The sequence below is a fragment of the Branchiostoma lanceolatum genome, chromosome 16 (assembly GCF_035083965.1).
Source record: "Branchiostoma lanceolatum isolate klBraLanc5 chromosome 16, klBraLanc5.hap2, whole genome shotgun sequence".
Classification (NCBI taxonomy): Eukaryota; Metazoa; Chordata; class Leptocardii; order Amphioxiformes; family Branchiostomatidae; genus Branchiostoma; species Branchiostoma lanceolatum.
This window is the reverse complement of record NC_089737.1, coordinates 11,324,633-11,346,011: the sequence shown is the minus strand read 5'-3', so window position 1 is coordinate 11,346,011 and position 21,379 is coordinate 11,324,633. Positions and strand designations below refer to the sequence as shown.

Here is a 21,379-nt window from a genome sequence, read left to right as displayed (position 1 = left end):
CAAGTTCTTGCCCGAGAGCTGATGGCAACATGAAACAGTGGTTAGAAAAAGTATGCAGTCAGTGCAAGTGAACAATGGTGACAAGTGGAACAAGGGACTATTCTAATATAAGAACTGCTACACAATACAACCTAAAATAAGCTTTTTGGGCTTACCTAGTCTTTTTTGGAACACTTTTTCTACAATGAGTGCATTTTGGGAAGTTACAAAGTGTTGTATTCATCTTTCTTCAGTAAACGTTAAGGCTCCATTCCACTTGACGGCGATCGCGCTGCGCTATCACTGCGATCTAAATCGGATATGTGTAACCCTTGACTTCAAATTATCTATAAAATGCGTCAAATCTTATGTCACAGAGAGCGCGCGGCGAGAGCGCCGTCCTAGTGGGATGGGGGTTTTCGAAGGTGATCTGTATAGATAAAGCCAGGTGTGAAAACGACATAAACAAAGGCGCGCCTCACATACAGCCTACCGCACTTTGTTAAGACGGACACAATAACAAGGATTTACAATACATCAAGCTTGATTAAAGATGACAGCAGCACAAAGCCACCACGGGGGCTTCTCAGGGCAAAATAGAGAGCATCTTTTGTCCGACCCCAACTAACCAACAAGTCTTAAAGAACACCTGCCATACTTACCTGAGCTAAAACAAGCGCTTGACACTTTCTCACGTCAAATTCTTCCACATTGTGGATAGTAAGGCTAATACAAAGGAAATCCAAATTACGTAGAACTAATCTTTCACATCACAGGTGCACACACTTTCACTCCAAATCATTACCATTTTCTTCTTTGAGCGCTTGGGAGAAATATAACAAAGAGACCTTTGTCCATTCCCTAGCTCAATCTATAATCGGTGGCAGAACAATTTGTGAAATCATAATAACCTTCGCCAAGAAGGTTTTGTTTCAAGAGTCGATCACATGTGTTTCTGTGTCTCCATGGACAGCATTATTCGTTGCAATCAAGATTTTTACTTGAATGGGGAAATACGATAGTAATGATTTACACTATAGTCCTCGTTTTCAGACTATAAAATGTGTCATTTTTCTGTCCTTCTTTGCAATTAAATTGATGATCTAGATATCGCTCAATCCATTTTGGACTGTGAACATACGGGTCATAGAGTGCGTACAAAACGAGCTGCGAGTTGTACAAATTGGTTGGAGGTAATTGTAAGGCGTACTGCTTAAATGGGGTTGAAAATGCTTAGCTGTCAAAACTCATTGTGCATGTGTTAACTAAAGCAACTTCGTCTGCGATAGCGTTAGAGGTCATATCTAACATAGCGTAAGGTCATGTCTAACATTCTTTAACAAATCTACAGATAGTTACTAGAATATACTTCAATACTAGAATGTACTTTACCTAGAAAGGTAACAAAACACGTACCTCCAAATTTTCGAAGTCAACGTGTTTTGTTACCTTTTTAAAGTCACTGATTAAATAATGTTGTAGTAACTGGTACATGGTAATCACATAGCCTCCACCAGGCACTCCTACGGGCGTATGAATTGTAGATTTTGGCAGAAAGGAATAATTAGCCAGTAGAGTCAGTCCACGGTGAAGATCACATTTGCAAATGAAACTCTGGCAAATATTCCCCCTATAGCCGGCGTAGTTAGTCCGGTATAGACTAGTTATCACACGTTACTGATGCATCTCTTCAACGAGATCTACAGATAGTTTTAAAGATAAAAATCCATTCTTTTGTTAGATTTTTTAACGTTCCATAACTCTTTTCCTCCCACGGGCCCTCTGCGTGGTTCTCATGCGGGATGTTTACGACAGAAACAAAGACAACAAAAGAGACGCCGCCGTGTTACGTCTAACGATGTTAGACATCTCTCGCGGGTATGCCAACCCTTTCTTCACTCTCCAATAGTATTTAGAAACCTGAGAGCTTTAGCGTGCTGGTGGTAAGCATGAGTCAACACAGAGTGTTCACGGGTTAAGCGGGGTAACCTTGAATTCTCTCAAGACTTCACCATCTTTTTGGAAGTAATTTGGACTTGTTGGTGATTAGAAATAGCAGAGAGCCGTTTGCGTGTGAAAGACTATGCAAAAAGCAACTTGAATTAGGTCAAATTTCAGCCAGCATTTTCTGTATCCGTATGAAAATTATTCCTTAAAACTTAAAGATATAAAAGTAGCATAACCAAAGCTCATATGTACATACCTATTACACATTCTCATATCGGTATACACATAATTTTATAGATTCAAATTTCAAAAGTCGGCTCTAATGCCTTTTATACCTTAATGATATACGACCTATACCGTACACAATAGAGCTATAAAATGTTATTTTTATGGTAAGTCTGTAAGTGTAACGGCTTACCTTCAGTTGATCAAACAGTTCTTCTAAGCATCATACAAAGCCTATATTTTAGATATCAACAATATTGATCATTTGGTCTGTACCTACACCGATATTGTACATGCCTGGCTGATTATTCATCCCCAGGTGACCTCTGACCCGTCTAATTGTTTCCCTGCACACCTGATTGTGCAGATAAGTGCGGCGTTGGACCGGACAGACCTCGGCTGTCAGGCGACGTGCAAGCTTCATCTGTCTGCAAACCACTCAGGTGGACACAACACGGGCCATGTACCTTCTGCGCGCATTCTCATTAAAGGTGCTCTCAGATAAGTCCTGGGTTCGTTGCACGAGGCTATCACAAGGTTCACGACAAGAGAACGAGAGAGAGAGGGGGAGAGATAGTGAGAGGAGAGAGAGAGAGAGAGAGAGGATAGAGAGGGGTAGGGAGAGAGAGATCTAGAGAGAGGGAGCCTGAGAGAGAGTCTGTGAGAGAGAGAGAGAGAGAGAGAGAGAGAAAGAGAAAAAAGAAAAGTTGTTTATTCATTAAAGAAAAACTCCCGCAGCACAGACGGCTGAATTGTGGTTTTTACCGTATATTTTCAAAGGTAGCTAACATGTTAAAAACGTAGATATAACATAACAATGATAAATTGACATCTACATCTTTAAAATACTCAACTAGTAAACTCTAAAAAGCACGCTATGACACTCACGACAGACAAAACGACTGAATTTTGTATGACACAGCTACGAGAGTCCCAAAGAATGTTTTCAATTTTCTGTCGTTAAGCCGTCTTAAGATGTACATGACAGGGGTCTTCACGGGTCTACAAACATGCGTAAACATACAATACGAGCCTACAAACATCACAAATAGTACACTAGTTCTTCCCTCTAAGTAAATGTATACTTTGTTGATTGTTTATTACAGTAAAATTGTCTTTATGAGGGCCTAAGATAAGGTACAATAGGGTGGATTTAATATCTTACGTATCCAATATAATTTGAGTGAGCTTTCTCTCCACACAAAAGACTGCAGTCCCTCAAGACATGTTGATCCCGCGGGTCGATTCTTATCTGTGGTTGTTATTCTATCCTCTAAGCGCAAAATTGCTCCCCGGGGACTAACTGTAAGTATAAACACAGAAGAGCTGTTCTAGGAAAATGTATGGGAATTGACCCCGTGTCAGGAATGATTATAAGATGCTCCAGGGTGTATCACCTGTGTTTTGCTGTTGTAGTTGTTTTTATCTATGCTAAAACATTACAATCAACAACAAGAAGCAAGCTCATGTTCTAATGGTTCAGTATTCTCAGGAATTTAAGATGCACACAGTAGTGCAACACTGATCATGTTCTGATGCATAAAAGTATTAGTAAGTAATATCGTCCTGGGTTGTGTTGATAATATGTACAAAGCTTTTATTTGCAAAAATGTTCTCTTATAATAAAGGCAGGATTACCTTTCCTGTATAAGGTATAAAAGATATAAACACAGAAGGGCTGTTTCAGGAAAAATGCATGGAAGGTGACCCCGTGTCAGGAATGATTTTAACTTAAGATGTGCTCCAGGGTGTATCACCTGTATTTTGCTGTTGTTGTTGTTGTCGCCTTTATGTATTATACTAAATCATTTCTATCAACAGCAAGAGGCAAGCTCATGTTCCAACGGTTTAGTGTTGTCAGGGATCTAAGGTTCACACGGAAGTACAACACCGATCATGTTACGATGCCTACAAGCATTAGTTACTGATGCATGTATCATCGTGGGTAGAGGGAATAGTGTGAACAAAGCTAGTTCTTATCTAACGAAAATGCACCTTGTTTTGTTGTGCTTTTTGCCTGTACTTGGCCCAGTGTGGCAAAAATGTGCAATAAAGGTCTTCATTTATTATAACCAGGTTGACTTTCCCTGTATAATGTTAGGGGAAAAAATCTTCAGCTTGATAATGTAAACAACATTCTTTCAGCGAAAGCTACGTCAAACAAACTGCATGTACAGACGTGGGCAGCACCCAAACCTGCCGTTCACACGTATTGTATACACGTGCACAGTGGACGCGTACGAGCTACATCATGTAGGTAACCAGCTTTGGTAACATGTCATTAAATCTGACCTACAAAACTACATACCATTAATGAACAGGATTAGATTTCTAATGGTTTGAAAAGATGTAGATGTTTAAAATTGTTTTAAGATTTCAAAGGGATAATTGTATCTGTCCAATGGAAAGTAACTGAGCCGTAACATTCAAGATTAAAAAATACTTTGCAACTTACCAAGTGCTTCTTAGTCCTTCATCTTAGCGCTTCGGGAGAACATCTACCTGTCTATGTGCCCTGGCCAGGTACTCACCCCTTACTACCCTTGCGCGTTTGGGGGATACTCGGAAACCGTGCCATATACGAAGAAAAAGATAATTGTCCCCAATTCCTAACATTGTTCATCAAGTACAGTGCTACATGCATCCTTTCACGTAGGACGACTTATCTAGCTGGCATACTTAAAGGTACATGTAAAAAGACGTCTCTCTTTTATTACTTCAACGTTTGAGTATATGACTTGTGTTAGCTCTTATTTAGTCATTCCTAACGTTGCTCACTAAGTTTGGTGCTACATGCATCCTTTCACGTAGGACGACTTATCTATATAGTACACTTAAGATACAATGTAAAACAAAGTCTTTTATTACTCTAATAGTTGAGTTACTTGAGTATATGTTTTGTTAGCTCTCATTAAGTCATTTGGGTGATTCCTAACATTGTCCAGTATAGTGTGCTACATGCATCCTCTCACGTAGGACGACTTAACTAATACTGCTGAGTGTACTTATAAAAGTCTCTCTTTTATTACTTCAATGGTTTATGAGTTGTGATGGCTCTTATTAAGTCATTCGGGTGGTACGTTTTAGTCACTAGTCGTACTGTCTCTAACACTCACTCACTCACTCATTCACTCACTCTCTCTCATAGCTTAGTCAGCCGTCGGGGCAGCATAGTTCTCAGTGAAAGCTCTCCACTGTCTCTAAGCAACCAGTGAAACATCTTTAGAGAGTTACAGAAAGAGTTTACCTTTAGCCCTTATGGGCATTTTGTACAGTTTAACATAGCTGCCACTGTTAGCGGGGTAAGGTAGATATTTTAACAATGCAAACGATAAGAAGGCAAGATAGTCGTCTATGTGGAGATTCTCTCGACATGGCTGACATGGTTTTGTAACAGCTGTGATGCAGTCAAGTCGTAAAGGTGAAGGTGTAACAAGAGCCTTCAGGCAGACTTCCGTAAAGGAACTATGGTTGGAACACATAGCTACCATCCTAGTATATTAGGATGTTTTGTTTGTATTTTTTTACTTCGCTTTTGGTCAGACAAGGACGACGTGACCGGCACTGCACACGAGTTTTTCAGAACTTATTCTAACAGTGCCACGTACAGAGAACAACCCATTCTTACACCTGGGTGGAGTGAGGAAAGTCGTGTAAAGGGCCTTTCCGAAGGGAACAATATCGGTGGCGATAGGGAATTCGAACCCGGGATCGCTTGGTTCTGGGCCGAACACCCTGCAGTTACGCCATACGACCCCATATTTAACACTTTAGAGCAGACATCTAGAATATGTGCCTTCGAGCGTTCTTTTCACAATTATCTCAGATGTAGCTCTTCTTTTTTTCCTTTGATGTCAGTGTACACACAAACATAAAAGGAGCCCATAACAAAAACTATAATAGAAAGAATGTGAAGTGTTTGTGTGTCTTGTATGGGTCCTTCCGCTCACTCAACAATGTCTTGGAGAGGTCAAGGCTGACAAGACCCTAAAATGCTGCTAAAATTACCCTAAACAAATGCTAGGTTAATACCACGTACGATAGGAAGACCACCAGTGTAGACAACTAGAAGCGACCTTGTGTACATTAACATAGGACTGATAAAGAACCAGTTAAAAAGCAGAGAAACATATTGTAGGTCCAGTTTGGGACTTTTTGACGGAATCATCACAACATTTACTTTGATTTGACATGATTTAGTATATAGTGTAATGTTTATAGCCTCTACCAGGCTCCACAGGTCGCTGGAAAAATACTACAAAGTGGCCACATAGCTGGAAAGCATACTAGAGGAGTTAGCTGCCTGGGAGTACAGTTTGCGGCTATGATGTTTACGGTATTGCTAGATTAAACACAATTTTCTCTAAATGAAATAGTGGGATTTCTAACATATAAGACATGGTTTGAGTATTGTTAAACCTCAAGATAACACTGTCAATTTTAAAAGACTTGTCAAAGGAGAACTTTACCTACCTTCAGCAGTAAAATTCTTGTGGTCTTGTTCGAAGATGTCTTGGATTTATCCGAACGCTTCAATGTACATTGGATGGTGGACAGCGGCGTTTAAGGAGTCGTCCTACATGTACTAAGAACAGCGACACTTCCCGGTGTAGCTTGTGAAGTCAGACTCCGACGACCACCTGGGTTCACACTCACGGCCTTCTGGTTCAAAGAAAGGCAGGGGCGCTAAACGCTTGACCACGCACGCAATGCAGTAGAACCTGAGTCCGGAGTCAGGCGCCAATCCGTGGGGCTTTCACGGAAAACAGGAACACACAGGAGTTATCTTACTGAGAATGTCGTGTAAGTCACGGTGTCACAGTCAATAGACCTTTCTCACGCGGCGGCCATGATAGAATGAAAACGAGGCCCTTGTGGCAAACATTAGACCGATCCTAATTGTCAATCATAATTATCAGTTTAGCCAATGATTACCTGATAATTAGAGAATCGACCAATGAGGAAGTGGCTGCATGACCGTCAAATATTTGCATTTCTATGTTTTTATTTTGCATTTCTACGCTCTGACAGAGGAGGGCGGAGACTATGGGATCGGTCAACAAAGGTTTAAATTGCTGCATCTTTTTTGTACATTGCATTAGTTGTAATATTGATACTTGGATATCATATTTTAAAACTTAATGTGATTTAGGAGGAAAACTAAATCTGTACATTATTTTTGCTTCTTTGCCTCATTGGCCTCGTCTTCATTCTATCATGTCCGCCGCGTGAGAAAGGTGTATAGTCTCCTGTCGTTCAGTCGATCCACCCCAGAAGATTTTACAAGATAAGGGGTCAGTTTGTCCGAACTATTAAAAGTTGTCTAGATCTCTTCCCCAACTGTATGTGCGACCAGATGGTATCTTGAAGTCATGACTTTTTTCCTCTCTTCATGCCACCGAAACAACTTTCTATAAAGGATGACTGCAGTTTAAGTAAGATGTGGCATGCAGGTGCAGTTCATGGTTAACCGCTAAGTGGCGTGTGGCCAACGAAGATGCGGCGGTGTTGCCAGTATATATGCGGATGAAGCTGTAAAAACGATAAAACGTTATAGTTGCCATGACAACAATATAACGTTAGCAGTCCTGTCAGTCTAGGAATAAGTGCATTTTGAAATGGGTTGTATTTATGACCGAGGTTGCAAAATACTATTTCAAGAGACTAAATTGAGACCCTCGTTTCTCACTTATTCGAAGGAGGTTAAAATAGGTATTCTAACCTCCTTGCTTATTCCAAATTTGCAGTAAAAACATAAATGTAGTCCCATAGCCTTTGTGAGACCGTATGGGCAGTGGTTTGTGATCCAATGTGTCTAGGACACGGTATATGAAAGCGGAGTCTAACCCTCGCCTTTAGCTTCCACCACTTTTTACCTCCCCAACCGAAGCCATGTACCCATTTTTACACCTAAGTAGAGAAAGGATATTCACACCTGGGGGGGGGGGGGGAATCTGTATTAATTTCATTACCTTTCCCAAGGGCAAAACATCGATGGCATGTCATGGGATTCGAACCCTTGACGTCTGGGCCAAACACCATAACAGTTACGGCAACAGGACGACACAAATTTGAAGTTAAGAACTTCAATCCTAACACGTACTTTTACGTGGCGCCAAAATCCATCACAAAGTGACAAGTTCATTAGAGGGTGTCAACTCGGGTCAGACTTTGTCAGTCACTCAGTGGAGAGGGCGAGAACCAAAGTACTGTAAATGCTTTTAAGATTGCGGTAGGTTCAATGTTCGCAATTTTCGCGCGACCTTTACCGCGAAAATGCTCGTCCTGTCGTTTGCCCCCACTACCACCTTGGTTCAACAGCGCACTAAAAACCACCACTAGCACCGACTAGCATTTCTCCCTACGGCGAAATTAATTCACTGCTAACGTAATTGGATTTACAGTAGTTGGCAGTGTTTCAAGTGACAGCAGTAGGCAAATATGGGCACATATTTACTGCTACTGGCAACTGTCATCTTGTTGTTTTGACGTTATAATGCGACGTTATAATATTAGCACCTCAAGCACACATAGACTAACATCTAACATGTGAATCTTTAGAAATACTGTAACTGATAACCATGTCATATCTTAACAAACAAACAAAGACATATTAAACTAACAAAGACATCTTTTATGGTTTTACGACATAGTTAGGGTCATAAAACTCTGACATAATTACATACATTTTAGCGTTGACCTAGAAATAAATCTTATGAATACAATGGGTAAAATGTTTTAGAACTTTACACAACTTGAAGAATATACATGTAGGTAAAGCAGAAACCTGTCATTTCCTAGCCAGGTATCCGAACCTATTATAGCCGCCGAGTCTCTTCGCCCACTTACACAAATATAAATGCACAAGAGGACAGAAGAGAGACGGCAGTTATAATAGGTTTGGAAACCAGGCTAGTCATTTTCTAACCCAGCCAACGTCAAACACACACAACAATTTACAGGAAAGGGCAAAAGGTTGCAACCTGCCGGTGCCTAGTCTTTCACCGCCCTTTTTTGGCAGACGACAGTTTCAAGATTGATGACTCCCTCAGCAGACCGTACATGTCCAGCTTCACTTAACACGCGTTCTTCCGCATTCTAGGGGAAAACTTCTTAAACCGACGCCAACTTCTTAAACCGACGCCAACTTCTTAAACCGACGCCAACTTCTTAAACCTACAATTAACTTCTTTTTAAAGACTATACCATCTTCTGGCGGTACTTTAAAGGTTCGTTTATCTAGTCCAGTGAGAGAGTTTATGACCTTATGGGGTCTATGTTCAGCAAATGTCACTCTGTTTTGTGTACGGACGACTGGATGTAGACGACAGGTAAACAAAACCACGTACATTCAAACATAAACAACGTAGACTTACCACAAATTGAAGTTGTAGACCAAGGCCGTCCTCTGTGACCACAAAAATAATTGCAGAAGTGTCTGAAAAAGTTCATAATTCACAATTTTCGTCACTTTGAAGTCCGGCTTGTTCCCAGTACGTAGAAAACTCGACTTGTCTGTCTGCATATTTCTGATAACATCACACCCATATATCACAGTAAGGGGAAGACAGGCGGGCGGTACTAACTTGAAGTGGGAGGGGGTGGGAGTGTAAAACATTTATAAATCTTAAAACTAAATACGTGTACGGCTTCGACTTTCTTGAAAGTTTTTCATTGCCAAAATCAACAAACAATGTCTAAATTACAAATCCGTTTATAGTAAAGAAACATCTAATGAATTATGGTTTGACACATAACGTACGCTGAATGATGGTATGCTCCTTTGCGCCATTGTCTTTTATCTCATTTTAGGAACCTTGTCCTTACGAAAATATCTGTCTATCTTGTCATATCAAATACAGAAATAATATGTATTATCGTCGACGTCGAAGGGTTATTTCCGACCCCGGTAAAATTTACGTCGCCTAGGGGTGGAATACCGGATGTGCCGCTGTCTTTTGTTCACCCGCACGCAAGGCCTCGGGACGGACCATTTCTGATGGCAGAGAGGAGGTTCAATATTACATATAACTGAGGGGCGAATCATTTTTGCTGTCTAAGCTGAAAAGTAGCCTTGTGCACAAGGAGTAAATTTCATTCACTTGGAATTAGTTAGAAATATAATTTTGACGGACATATTTTTGACAGACCTAAACAATATACGCCGTTGCGAAGTCTGCTCATAGGGCCTTTATATTAGAAACACGTCTTGACTTATTTCCTTGACTTATTAATTTACTTCTTTTTTTTTACTCCATCAACTTGCTTTGAAAACAATGCCCCCTGCCCCTCCCATCTTTTGTCGCGAGTTTTTTCTGAACACCCCTGAAGTTCTGAATTGGTATAGTCTTGATGGCAAATTGCCAATAGAGAATTGCGGGAGAACTTTTTACCTCCATGCGACGAAGTTTTCTATACAATACAAACAGGAGTATGCCTCGATAGTGACGGGGCCAAATGACCCGAACAGAAAGGTCATCAGTCACCATCTTGTGTTTGATATACAACACAGACGGCGCCCAGAACGATGTAGGATCTTCATGGGGGGGGGGGGGGGGGGTGCTTTCCGGATGTGTAGTAGCCAGTGACTGTATCATTGTTAAGATAGAAGTTGGTACAAAGAGGGGCTAAGGCTTATTCCTATGCTTATAACTTCACCCCCAAAGCGTTCTTGTATGTTTGTGTGTGTGTGTGTGTGTCTGTGTGTCTGTGTACGCGTGTGTCTTTCTGCGATTCCCAATGTACAAAATGCAACGTTGCCATACATCTTCAGCCCTGCTATCGCCGTCTGTTGGACTGGAAGGGGCTGAAGTCTGCTATCTCTGATGGCCTCCCTTCTTTATCATCTTTCTACATCTAGTACACACCGATGTACGTGCTTACTAGCTTGGCGACTTCTGACGCCCTCAAGCATCACCATCTTCATGTCTGGCTGTTTGCCCGGTGTGAGACCACTCTGCTTCTTCAAGCGTCTCTCTTTCATTATTGGGGGGGGGGGGGTAACGATGGGACCAAACAACCCAATCGGGGACCAAGAAGTGTTTCCATGCATGCATCTCTAGATATTTCGACATACTCGCACTTTGACGACACCAAACCAAGGTGTGCGTGTCTAAACATTACATGTAATCATAAAAGACCTTGGAGATTTTACCGCTTGACCACACACCTTTCCTAAACAATTTAACTGTACAAACCCACTCAAGGACACAGTTAACAAGCGTGACTAAACAGACTAACTTATTTGGGACGGACGGACAATGGTGGGACCATGTGTTGTGGGAACTGGTCAGACAACAGGATATAACTTTATTAAGAAACGTGGACCACCCAGGAGAGTGGTGATGCCAAGAAACGTGACTCTGGACGACCTTGAACTGTTGAAGGTTGAAGTCTTCTGTCATCATGTACATACTTACGTGTGTATTAGAAAATATCTACAGAAATGATAGAACTCTTACAAACATCTACAAAAATGATAGAACTCTTACAAACATCTACAAAAAAGATAGAACTCTTACAAACATCTGCTAAAGTGACAGAACTCTTTCAAACATCTACAAAAATGATACTACTCTTACAAACATCTACAAAAAATGATAGAACTCTTACAGACATCTACGAAAATGATAGAACTCTCACAAATATCTACGAAAATGATAGAATTCTCATAAATATTAACAAAAATGACAGACCTCTTATGAATATCTTCGAAAATGAAAGAATTCTTACAACATCTATAAAAATGATAGAACTCTTACAAATATCTACGAAAATGATAGAACTCTCATAAATATCAACAAAAATGACAGACCTCTTACAAAAATCTACAAGATGATAGAATTCTTACAACATCTACAAAATGATAGAACTCTTACAAACATGTACAGAAATGAAAGAATTCTTTAGTCAAACATGACATGTACGTAGAATAGCGACTAATTCCATCCAGCCTGATACTCAGATAAATGACTCAACACCGTTACTTAACAGGTGTGTCAGACAGACCTGTACACAATTTGTGGCAACTACTACTTAACAACAATTTTAGAAGACTGGTTTATCCTACGTGCTACAAAATATCAGTGTTTTATAGCTGTGGTAAGTCGCAACATCGTTACGATGGTGAAGCATTATACATCAATGTTACAATGATAATATTGTTATGGTCAGAAATAATGTGGTAAATACTAGTACTACTAAGATAAGGTGATAACCATTTTATACTATAACTTTATTGCAAGTTCATGCCGGAAGGCTAATTGCAGACGAACAAGTACATGGGAATACATGGGAATCAAAAATAGTTATCTAGACTACTGTCAAAGTTCTAAGTTAACTAAGGTTGACTATGGTTGGGTTTGACTTCTTTTTTGAAGGCAGTGGAAAATTAAGAGACCCACGTTTTTCATCGTAAGTGGGTTTGTTGATTTTAGTAGTGATATGGATTTTTGTAAGCTATTCAAATGGTAAAAGCTATGAGAATTAACTGAAGCTGTTTTATATAAATCGTTTCTTTCGGCCTAGTAGTTTAACAGTGTAAAATAAACTTTGCACACGATGGAATACTGCCATCTAGTGACCAACCGCAGAATTGCAAAGAAGATATACTAGTAGTCTATCTTCCCCTGTAGGTTTTGTATGAAACTATTAATTTGATTTTTAAGATGTCAACCGCTTGTTCAATTTTCATGGAAAAATATCTATATCATTAAAAATTCTTATTTCAATTTGATTAGGGTAGTATTTAGATTCTGGAATATTGCTGTCGAACTGTTATATCAAAAACAGATATTTTTTGTTCACTAGATCATCACAAAAATATTGATTACATTGATCTCAATCTTGTCCAATGACAGGGTCCAATCGTTAGTTTCACTCTTCCCATAATGCCCCGGGCAATGGAAACGCAAAACGGGCCTGTGATTTTACGACAGTTTCTCTCATAATACGACACTGGCTTGAACCTAGAATAAATGGCCGGTAAAAATGCCTGTTTTGCTTTTTCCATTTCCCAGACAGTGCATTGTGGGAAGTTACGGAATGTCAGTCGGTGCTCATTCGTCGTCTAGGAAACTCAAGCGCGAAAGACACTCCCCTCTAGACGATGTCCCTGACATCGGAGGAGTATGCCAACTTTTTGAGAGTTGTTCCATTGTGGCGCGAACCGACAGATCGCTTGACCCCAGATGATCACTGTGACCTGTAGAGTTTGAACTCCAAGATGGCGGCAACAGCCCAGTCACCTGATCACCTTCTCGTAGGTCCGGAGCGGAGACCGTGCGGTGGATGCGCGCGGGGCATGCCGGGAAGATGGCGAGCCCATCCGTGTCTGTCTTTTCAGTGACGTGGCTGGTTTCGAACGCTGATGGGATGGTGATAACGATTTCAGGAGTGAGGTTATCGACCCCTTCTGTCACCCCATCCGCATCCTGAGACTCACAGTCCCCCCTCATCCGCAAAAGACACCGCCCGTGTCGCCCGCTGCACCGGCAGACGAACAGCAGGAACCCGACTAACGGGACCGTTATGGCGACCGTTAGCAGCGCCGTAGCTCCGGCTCTGCTCACATAAGAAGGGTGGGTAAGCTGGAGGGACCCTTTTGGAGAAAGTGACTCGTGATCAAGCTGGGGTGTGCCAGTTAACTGACCCCCAGACGATAGATAAATGTTGGTGGACACGTCGGCAGCTTTCCTGTGCGATTCTCCCTCTGACATGGTTCTTGGAAAACAACACTGTGAGCGCGGATATCGATTAAGCTGACAGGTTCTGCAAAAACACGAAGAAAATATGAATTTATTAAAGTTACCGATATTGACGTCCATAGTACAGTATAGTATGAATGCTAATTTGCAAATTGCCATTTGGTTTTATCTGTAAAAGAATGCAATTCAGCCTCTGGCTGCGAAATATTTTTTCTACAAACACACAGACAGACGCACAGACAGACACACACAGACACGCCAAAAACAATATCTCCATTTTTCATGGACATAACAAATGACTAGTTAGCTTGTAAACGCGGTTTCTTTTAGGCTAAAGGATGAATTATGGAATTTTGTCAGAGAAGACACACACTGCGAGTAAAGAACGCCACAATTGTCGCACACCACCCCACTACTTATTACGAGGAACAGAGAAGAATCGAAACCTACCAGCTTGCTGTACAGAACAAACAACATTGATTATCCTCTCCGAGTCAGTGTTGAAATGTAATTTGCATCAGCGCTCGGCGGCTTGCTCGCACCACTTGTCACAATCATATGGCTTCCCTCAAAATTAATTGCTTATAAACTGCGTCATACAACAGCACGGCTCTTGGATAGTCACACTGTGTTCATCTATATGGTTAAATTAAACATGGCAGGTTCTGCAAACAACAAAGGAATGAAACAGGATGAGGTGATCAATAAAGCTACCGATGTCTAAGCCCAACCATACACTGGTGATCACCTCTATATAAGGACCATTTTGGTGGTCCCTCACATACATTATTTTCTACATTGACAACAACATTAAAAATCCTGTCTATGGTGACCGCCTGTGTGCTGTGATCATTCCCCTGAAATCAAACGATGAGTTAGCTCATAATAGTGGTTTCTTGTAGGCTAAACTATAAATCATGGAATTTTGTCAGAGAAGACACACATTATGAGTAAAGAACGCCACCAGTGACCCCCCCCCCCCCACTAGCACTACTTATTACCAGGAAAAGAGAAGGACTGAAACCTACCTGCTGGCTGTGCAGAACAGAAAACAATAATTATCCGCTCCGATTTAGTGCTCAAGTGTAATTTGCATCAGCGCTCGGCGGCTTGCTCTAACCAATTGTCACAACCATCTGACTTGTTCAAACCTATTACTTGCGAACTGCGTCATAGAGAAGGTAGCCCTTTATCAAGGATCTTGCAGTAGCTTGTTGTTAGATACTTAGTGCATCCCACCTGAGGGTAAGAAAATGAGATAGATGAATACGTGACAAAAGCACCCGAGGCAAGCGTTTTCAATAAAAGAGCTGTAATTAATTTTGGCGCAGGCGCATGAGCGATAGTTTGAAACGATCGTTTTCAGAGGTTCGTTGCTGCCCAATCATGCCGTACAAAGTTGACACGTGCACACTGATTTATTTTGTAATAGTTTTCTGGTTGACACCGAGAAGATAAAAATAATTACGTACTGAGCTTAAGCTTATCGATAACTGTTTGAAGTCAACAGATACTGCAAGTAATGACTAACCTTTCAGCTCATTCACTCTCAAAATGCTTGTTAGGGTTACCATTTCCACGTTACGCCTACACATGTCTATGAGACGTCCCTGAAGGTTTATCATTTTACAATTTCCCGGCCCTTCTCATCTTATTTTCTCTCTATTAAAACATGATAGATCAAAACAGCAGCTCGGCCTTTCATCGCTGTTCTTGTGGTTTTTGTGTGCCTAGGGACTTTATATACTTCCGAATCTTTTTTCTCTTATTTACAGATCAAATTATGCTTTTGTGGCCCCCAACACTCACGTTTTGTATCTAATAAATCATAGATATGGGAGGTACTGTAGTGAGACTAATGATTTCCCCAAGGCAAGACAAGTGCCCTTCGATTTGTGCTAGCCGTTATATCTGGATGCGCGTTTGGTGTTTTATTTTTCTCGTTGAACAAAATATATATATCAACGGATTTATTCAATGCAAGGCCATGTGGTTGGCCAGTTCAAAGCACAGGACTAGGTTGATGGAATATGGAGATGATTATTAGACAATAAAAGACAAAAAAAGACAAGATAGTGTATTTTATTTTTCCATTCCGCAAACAGTCTGGCCGGACCCCAGTGTGGTTCTCTGTTAATTTCCGTGTTCAGGTATGGCTCTAGTTATCAACAGTACCAGCGATGACGACTACACAAAACATTCAACAGCAGCTTTATTTGCTAAACTACAGTAAAAATCTCACTGAATATACATAACTTGCTTTTGTTTAGTACATGTAACGTTACGTGTTAGTCACTCGTTCAGTCAATTATTCACTTATTTTACCTTGGTTTCGCTTCTTGTCTCTTTCCTTCGCTTTAAATCCTTCTTAGTGCTTCAGCATTATAACGGTAAGTGGCTAACTTATACATAGTAAAATATAGAAAACTGTCCTGCCCTACTACAACATTTGTGAAGAGTACTTATTGTTCATATTACTACATGTAGTACGCTATTGTTTTAACCGCTTGAGCTGTCAGTTTGATAGGGCCCTGTCACACTTGTGCGTATATTCAAGTGCATAGAGTTGCGCATGAACGTTTTTTTGGTTTATGTAAAGTTTCAAGGGAAGAAGTTGTTTTCTACTTTGCCCATTGTTGTGCAGCCTAGCTATCGAACCAAAGAAATGATTTCTTCGGTTGCAAACTTAACCTAAAACAAAAACTTGTTAATACGCAACCCAGTGTATGCTGCCGGAATTTACATAATGTTCTCAGCAGTTTTTATAGTGTGTTTTCATGTGAACTTTGAGGTTGGAGCGTCTATTGGAGCTGTGCCCACACAAGTCACACCTGTACGGCTTCTCTCCGCTGTGGATCATCTTGTGTTTATCCATGTTGGAACGGTTGGATGTCCTGTAACCGCACTGGTCACACAGGTACCGCTTGTCGCCCGTGTGTACGGCCTCGTGCCTCTTTAATGCTTCTATCTGTCTACAACTGTAGTCGCAGTGCGTACATTTGTAGGGTTTCTCACCAGTGTGGGTCATGATGTGCATCTGTAAAGATGTCCTGTGTGCCGCTCGGTACCCGCACTCCTCACAAACATACCGTCTCTCACCGGTGTGAGTCCGCATGTGAGTCTTCACCTGGGATGATTTCCTAGCCCTGAAGTCACACTCGGAACACTTGTATGGTTTCTCGCCCGTGTGGACTTGCATGTGTTTGTTTAAGATCGATTTTGTAATGGCTCCGTAGCCACACTCTCCACACACGTATGGTCTGTTCCCAGTGTGTATTGCCAGGTGTGTGGTTAAGGTAAAGGCATCCATCGCGGCATAGTCGCAGTAGGGACACTTGTATGGTCTGGGGCGGTTGTCAGAGTGAGTAAGAATATGCTGTAACCAGTTATGTCGACGAGCGGCTTTATAATCACACTGGTCGCAAGCGTACGGTTTTTCTCCTACATCATGTTTGTTGGCGAGATGGCAATTGTAGGATCTCAGCCGGTTGCTTGAGTAGTCGCACTCGTCAAAGGGACACTTGTAACGCTTCTGTGCGTTTTGTGTGGCTACATCTGGGGTTGAATGTTGCGTATCACCGTTCTGCATATTTGATTTGGAGAAGAAACTCTGTAGACAATTAACCTGTTCACTGTGTACTTGAGTCGCAGTTTTCGAGATCAGTTGTGATGAACACGCTGGTTGGTCCTGAAGAAACATACAAAAACACATATTTTAGCATGAAAGTTCATCCGAGTAGGTAAATTACATACTAGTAATAATCACATAATCATATTACGATGAGAGGAGTAAGTGAACGATAACTTGTTTTAGTCAAGTGTGACACTTCACACGTGGTAGTTGTATAATATCGTCTAATACATGACTTCTGTTGTGTGAATACTATTAGATAATGTACACCTTTTTTTAAAATTCCAGCACTAGTTGTCCAAACCTCGTTTTTCCCCAACTCTCGCACGTTCTCGCCAGGACCAGGTTGTGCTCTCGCGAGAGCAGAGTTCGTTATGGCGACGGAGTTTAAAAAAAGTGTAATGCCTTTTCAGACACAAATTATACTCACGCGTGGAATGAAAAAACTAAAAGATACAATGAAGTATGATTCTTTGTCAAGCTCTATTCTGAAGCATGATTACCTTACAAGAGGAAACTTTCGTTCGTTAACTAATAAGATGGACCACAGAATAAATAAGATACCTCTGCTATCTCCGGAGTGCTTGAACTGGGCTGTTACAAGGTTACTGAATTTACAACTTTTGATGAAGTTCTTAGATAGCATTTTGGTATAGCCCATAGAGTTTGCCATGCATTATGTAGTGAAACAGGGAATCTTAGGAATCTACTTGCATATCTTACCTTGGAGTAGTGCGGGAGTGGATCGTCTCGTGTTCTGTGCTCCTTTCTGTGACGTCCCAAATGTTCAGATCCTGACGGACTTTCAGATTTGAATCAGAATGCTCTTCTGTTTTTCCTCCACCCTCCCCCACCAGAAAGGTGTGCATTTTCATTGGACAGTGTTAAGATAGACAACTCATCTCCTTTTGAAGTATATGGTAGTCTTAAAATTAATGACAAAAGTATAACAAAAGGCGATCCAGGATCTGAATACAGATAATTGCATGATGCCTTTTGGTTTTCCTTGCAGACAACACTCAGATTATGTTTCATTCAGTTATCTTATTTTGACCTCTGAATTCTCCCTTCTGAAGTTGCTTTTGTATAATTCTCTCATTCTCAATTGTATTAGTTTTTGTTATATATATTTACATTTAATTTATTATCTGTATTTATCTTATCTTTATCTTATTTATTATGCAAGTGGACTCCATGTAGAATAGTGTTCCAATATGTAACACTTATGGAGATCTTAAGACAAATAAGCAAAGAAACAGACACTACACGTCGGCTACATCCCCCTTTAAAAGACTCCCCCGGCATAAACGGAAGGACAACAATAGAAGAAACCAACCCATAATATAATTCACACCTCCAGGTAAAAAGAAAATGTCACCAATTTTCTCAAATCCGGTTACTTCCCCTGAACTGATTAGATACAAATCTACACCATAATTGGTCTTATAAAACTGCCATAGGCGATACACGTACACCAGCTTCAAAGAAACATCCCCGTAACTGGTTTAATCCTTATTGCCAAGGTCTCTCACAAACATCCCAGCCATGCACATGTAACTCTTAACATTGTTCCTAGCTGCTATAGAATGGATAACTATTGCATTTGGCGAAAACAAGTTTCACTCTAGGACTAGATGCATGTAGATCATGGAAAGTACAAACCTGTCACTAGCTTACGTAGTGTATTTGCCAGTATAGCTTTTAAATTACTAGGCTGTGTCTCTCTCTATAGTTTCAGGCCGTGTTCATACCTATTACTTAATACTAGTATGTGTAATATTTTCGTCCAGAGGTTAAGAAATGTTAGCACGCGACTACGACAACCCTTTGGGAGCCTTCTGCGATTTCTCCATTCTCCTATTTCAAAAAGACCAACGCTTTGCCAACCGGTGGTCGTCTTTTTGTACGATCTCCACGCGGCGGCCAGGCCCGGTACTGCAGATCAGACTGGTATACAGTTTGGTTCATCTTTCTCTTGATCGATCTTTGTTTCCTACCGTTTTGCTTTATCACACTGACACACAGAGTGCGATATAGCATCGGTGCCATCCTCCGTAGTAACCACTGACTTGATCTTTTCGCGTGGTTAACGAGCGAAAGCCAGCGGTTACTATGGAGAATGGCACCCAGGCTAAAGTATGCCAGCACGTTGGCGGAACGTAATGCGTATACGGTAATTAGCCTGCTATTCAAACCTAGTACAACTACCGAATCGCTTTTATTCTCTTTGGTCAACGTTGCATCGGAGTATTTAAGAGCCGTTGCATAGAATATGTCTTTGGGCAAAACGAATAAAGAAATGCGCGACTAGCATGACCTTATAAAACCCTTACGTTCTGCCGATGTTCTGCCCTGCTTATGCTAGAGTCACATTTCCAATCCGGGGCCCGGCCGGGCAGTCTTTGGAAACGAAAATTATGATATAAAAGACAACAAAACCACAAAACGTACCCAAAATTATCTAAGAGCATGGCTTGTGCAAATGAATTGACATACACTTTCATTTTTTGTTTCCGCAAACAGCCCGACCGGGCCCCGGTTAGGAAATGTGACCCTGGCATAAAAGGACGGTTCATTTGTTTACAGTTTTATTCTATTCAGATGTCAATATCGCCACCCTATTGTTATGCTCTTGTCGTTTGAAGAATAGCCTAGTTCTTCTAGCGGGGTCATGTTGTCTTGACAACCATTGACCAATGAAAATTCGCAAATCCCTTTCGGAGGGAGGGCTCAAGAAACACAGAAGAGCCTTCTAATTCAAATCTAATTCTATAACAGTCCAGTAGGGTTTGGAAGTTTGGGAGTCACGGGAAGAAGGGCAGAACATAAGCAGAGAATCATCCAACTGTACACAAATTCAAGGTATTTTTTCCATTTCACTCTTCATTTTAAAGTTCAACCATATGAAGATGACGGTATCAACTACTTGATACCAAGGACGTTTGATAGAACCTCCCTGTTTTATGAAAATACTATATAGGTTTCAGTCCAGTATTTGCTGTGTGAAAGTTTCAGCTAACAACCACGTCATGCTATTTGCAGAAATAGAAAAGGTTTCAAATTATTACGTGGACTACGTGCTCTCCGTTACTCTCCAAGCAGAGGTTGGTGGGGAAGATTGTGACCGTTTTATCATATGCCCCGTTTTTGTCCGCTCTCCCCACCAGCGAAGACGTACCTGTTAGTACATTCATCGAGCTAATTTGTTAGTCGAGTAAGGGTGAAGGCAGCATCTAGATATCTTAGTACTAGTAACATGTTTCCTGACCTACAAGTCAGTAGAATGCCAGATTTGCGTGTGGTCGATTTTAAGTGCTAGTCATACCATGTGTGCTAATTTACTTAGCTACTACTGAGCTTTAAAAAAGAGAGGAATTATAAGAAGTGTACAGAAACGCTCGCTTATCTGGAGACTGTATAAAACTAATTGTAATTGTCTGGAACAATGGTTAACTGGTTCACGGCATGCATGAAAACAATGGATCTAGAAGCTTGTGGTGTCCCAGCCTATTGTTCTATCCCGCCCTTTCCAAGCCATCTGTCGACCTTTTTGCAACCCCACTGCTGTCAGTGCTGACAAAGAAAATTCCACAACACAGTAGCTCTATTTAGTCTCTACCAGTCTGAGACTAACTACGCCGGCTATAGGGAGAATATTTGCCAGGGTTTCACTTGCAGGCTCCTAGGATGGCAGATTCGACCCTCTCTCCATTTAGTTCGGTCGTTTTTTTCACCCTATCAAACAACAAAAAGAAAGCCTTGAATGACCTGACCTTTGACCTCATGTATGACCTTAGGCACACATCGCCATTTTGAATCAGAGGAGGGAGTCGTGCGTGTGCTAATTGTTGTAAGTTTTCTTTCATTTGCTGATAAATCAAGGTAACGATAC

The 21,379-nt window shown here is 41.0% G+C and overlaps 3 protein-coding genes across 5 annotated transcripts in view; 1 reads left to right on the top strand and 2 right to left on the bottom strand.

Moving 5' to 3' along the window:
• The window catches only part of LOC136422249 (leucine-rich repeat-containing protein 24-like), a 55,804-nt gene extending 49,097 nt beyond the window's left edge, over window positions 1-6,707 (bottom strand). Inside the window, exon 1 of the mRNA XM_066409897.1 lies at window positions 6,625-6,707. The gene's annotated coding sequence lies outside the window, so the exon portion shown is untranslated. The remainder of the gene's footprint in view (window positions 1-6,624) is intronic.
• LOC136422256 (zinc finger and SCAN domain-containing protein 2-like) overlaps window positions 1-21,379 on the top strand; it is a 44,082-nt gene that overhangs the window by 20,735 nt on the left and 1,968 nt on the right. The window contains exon 1 of one of the 3 annotated variants that reach the window (XM_066409907.1): window positions 20,232-20,349. The exons of 1 other annotated variant lie outside the window; for it this stretch is intronic. The gene's annotated coding sequence lies outside the window, so the exon portion shown is untranslated. Of the gene's footprint in view, window positions 1-20,231; window positions 20,350-21,271; window positions 21,370-21,379 lie in introns of those variants that run through there. One more of the 3 variants, XM_066409908.1, reaches the window with a different exon arrangement.
• On the bottom strand, window positions 15,923-18,342 carry LOC136422257 (putative zinc finger protein 66). Its single transcript, XM_066409910.1, has 2 exons — window positions 18,211-18,342; window positions 15,923-17,544 (listed from the first exon to the last, which is right to left on the bottom strand). The coding sequence occupies exon 2, from the start codon at window positions 17,443-17,445 to the stop codon at window positions 16,609-16,611; it is 837 nt and encodes a 278-aa protein (XP_066266007.1). The 5' UTR covers window positions 17,446-17,544; window positions 18,211-18,342; the 3' UTR covers window positions 15,923-16,608.

Coding starts and splice junctions, on each gene's coding strand:
- LOC136422257 (XM_066409910.1), bottom strand. CDS start 17,445: ATGCAGAACGGTGATACGCAACATTCAACCCCAGATGTAGCCACACAA.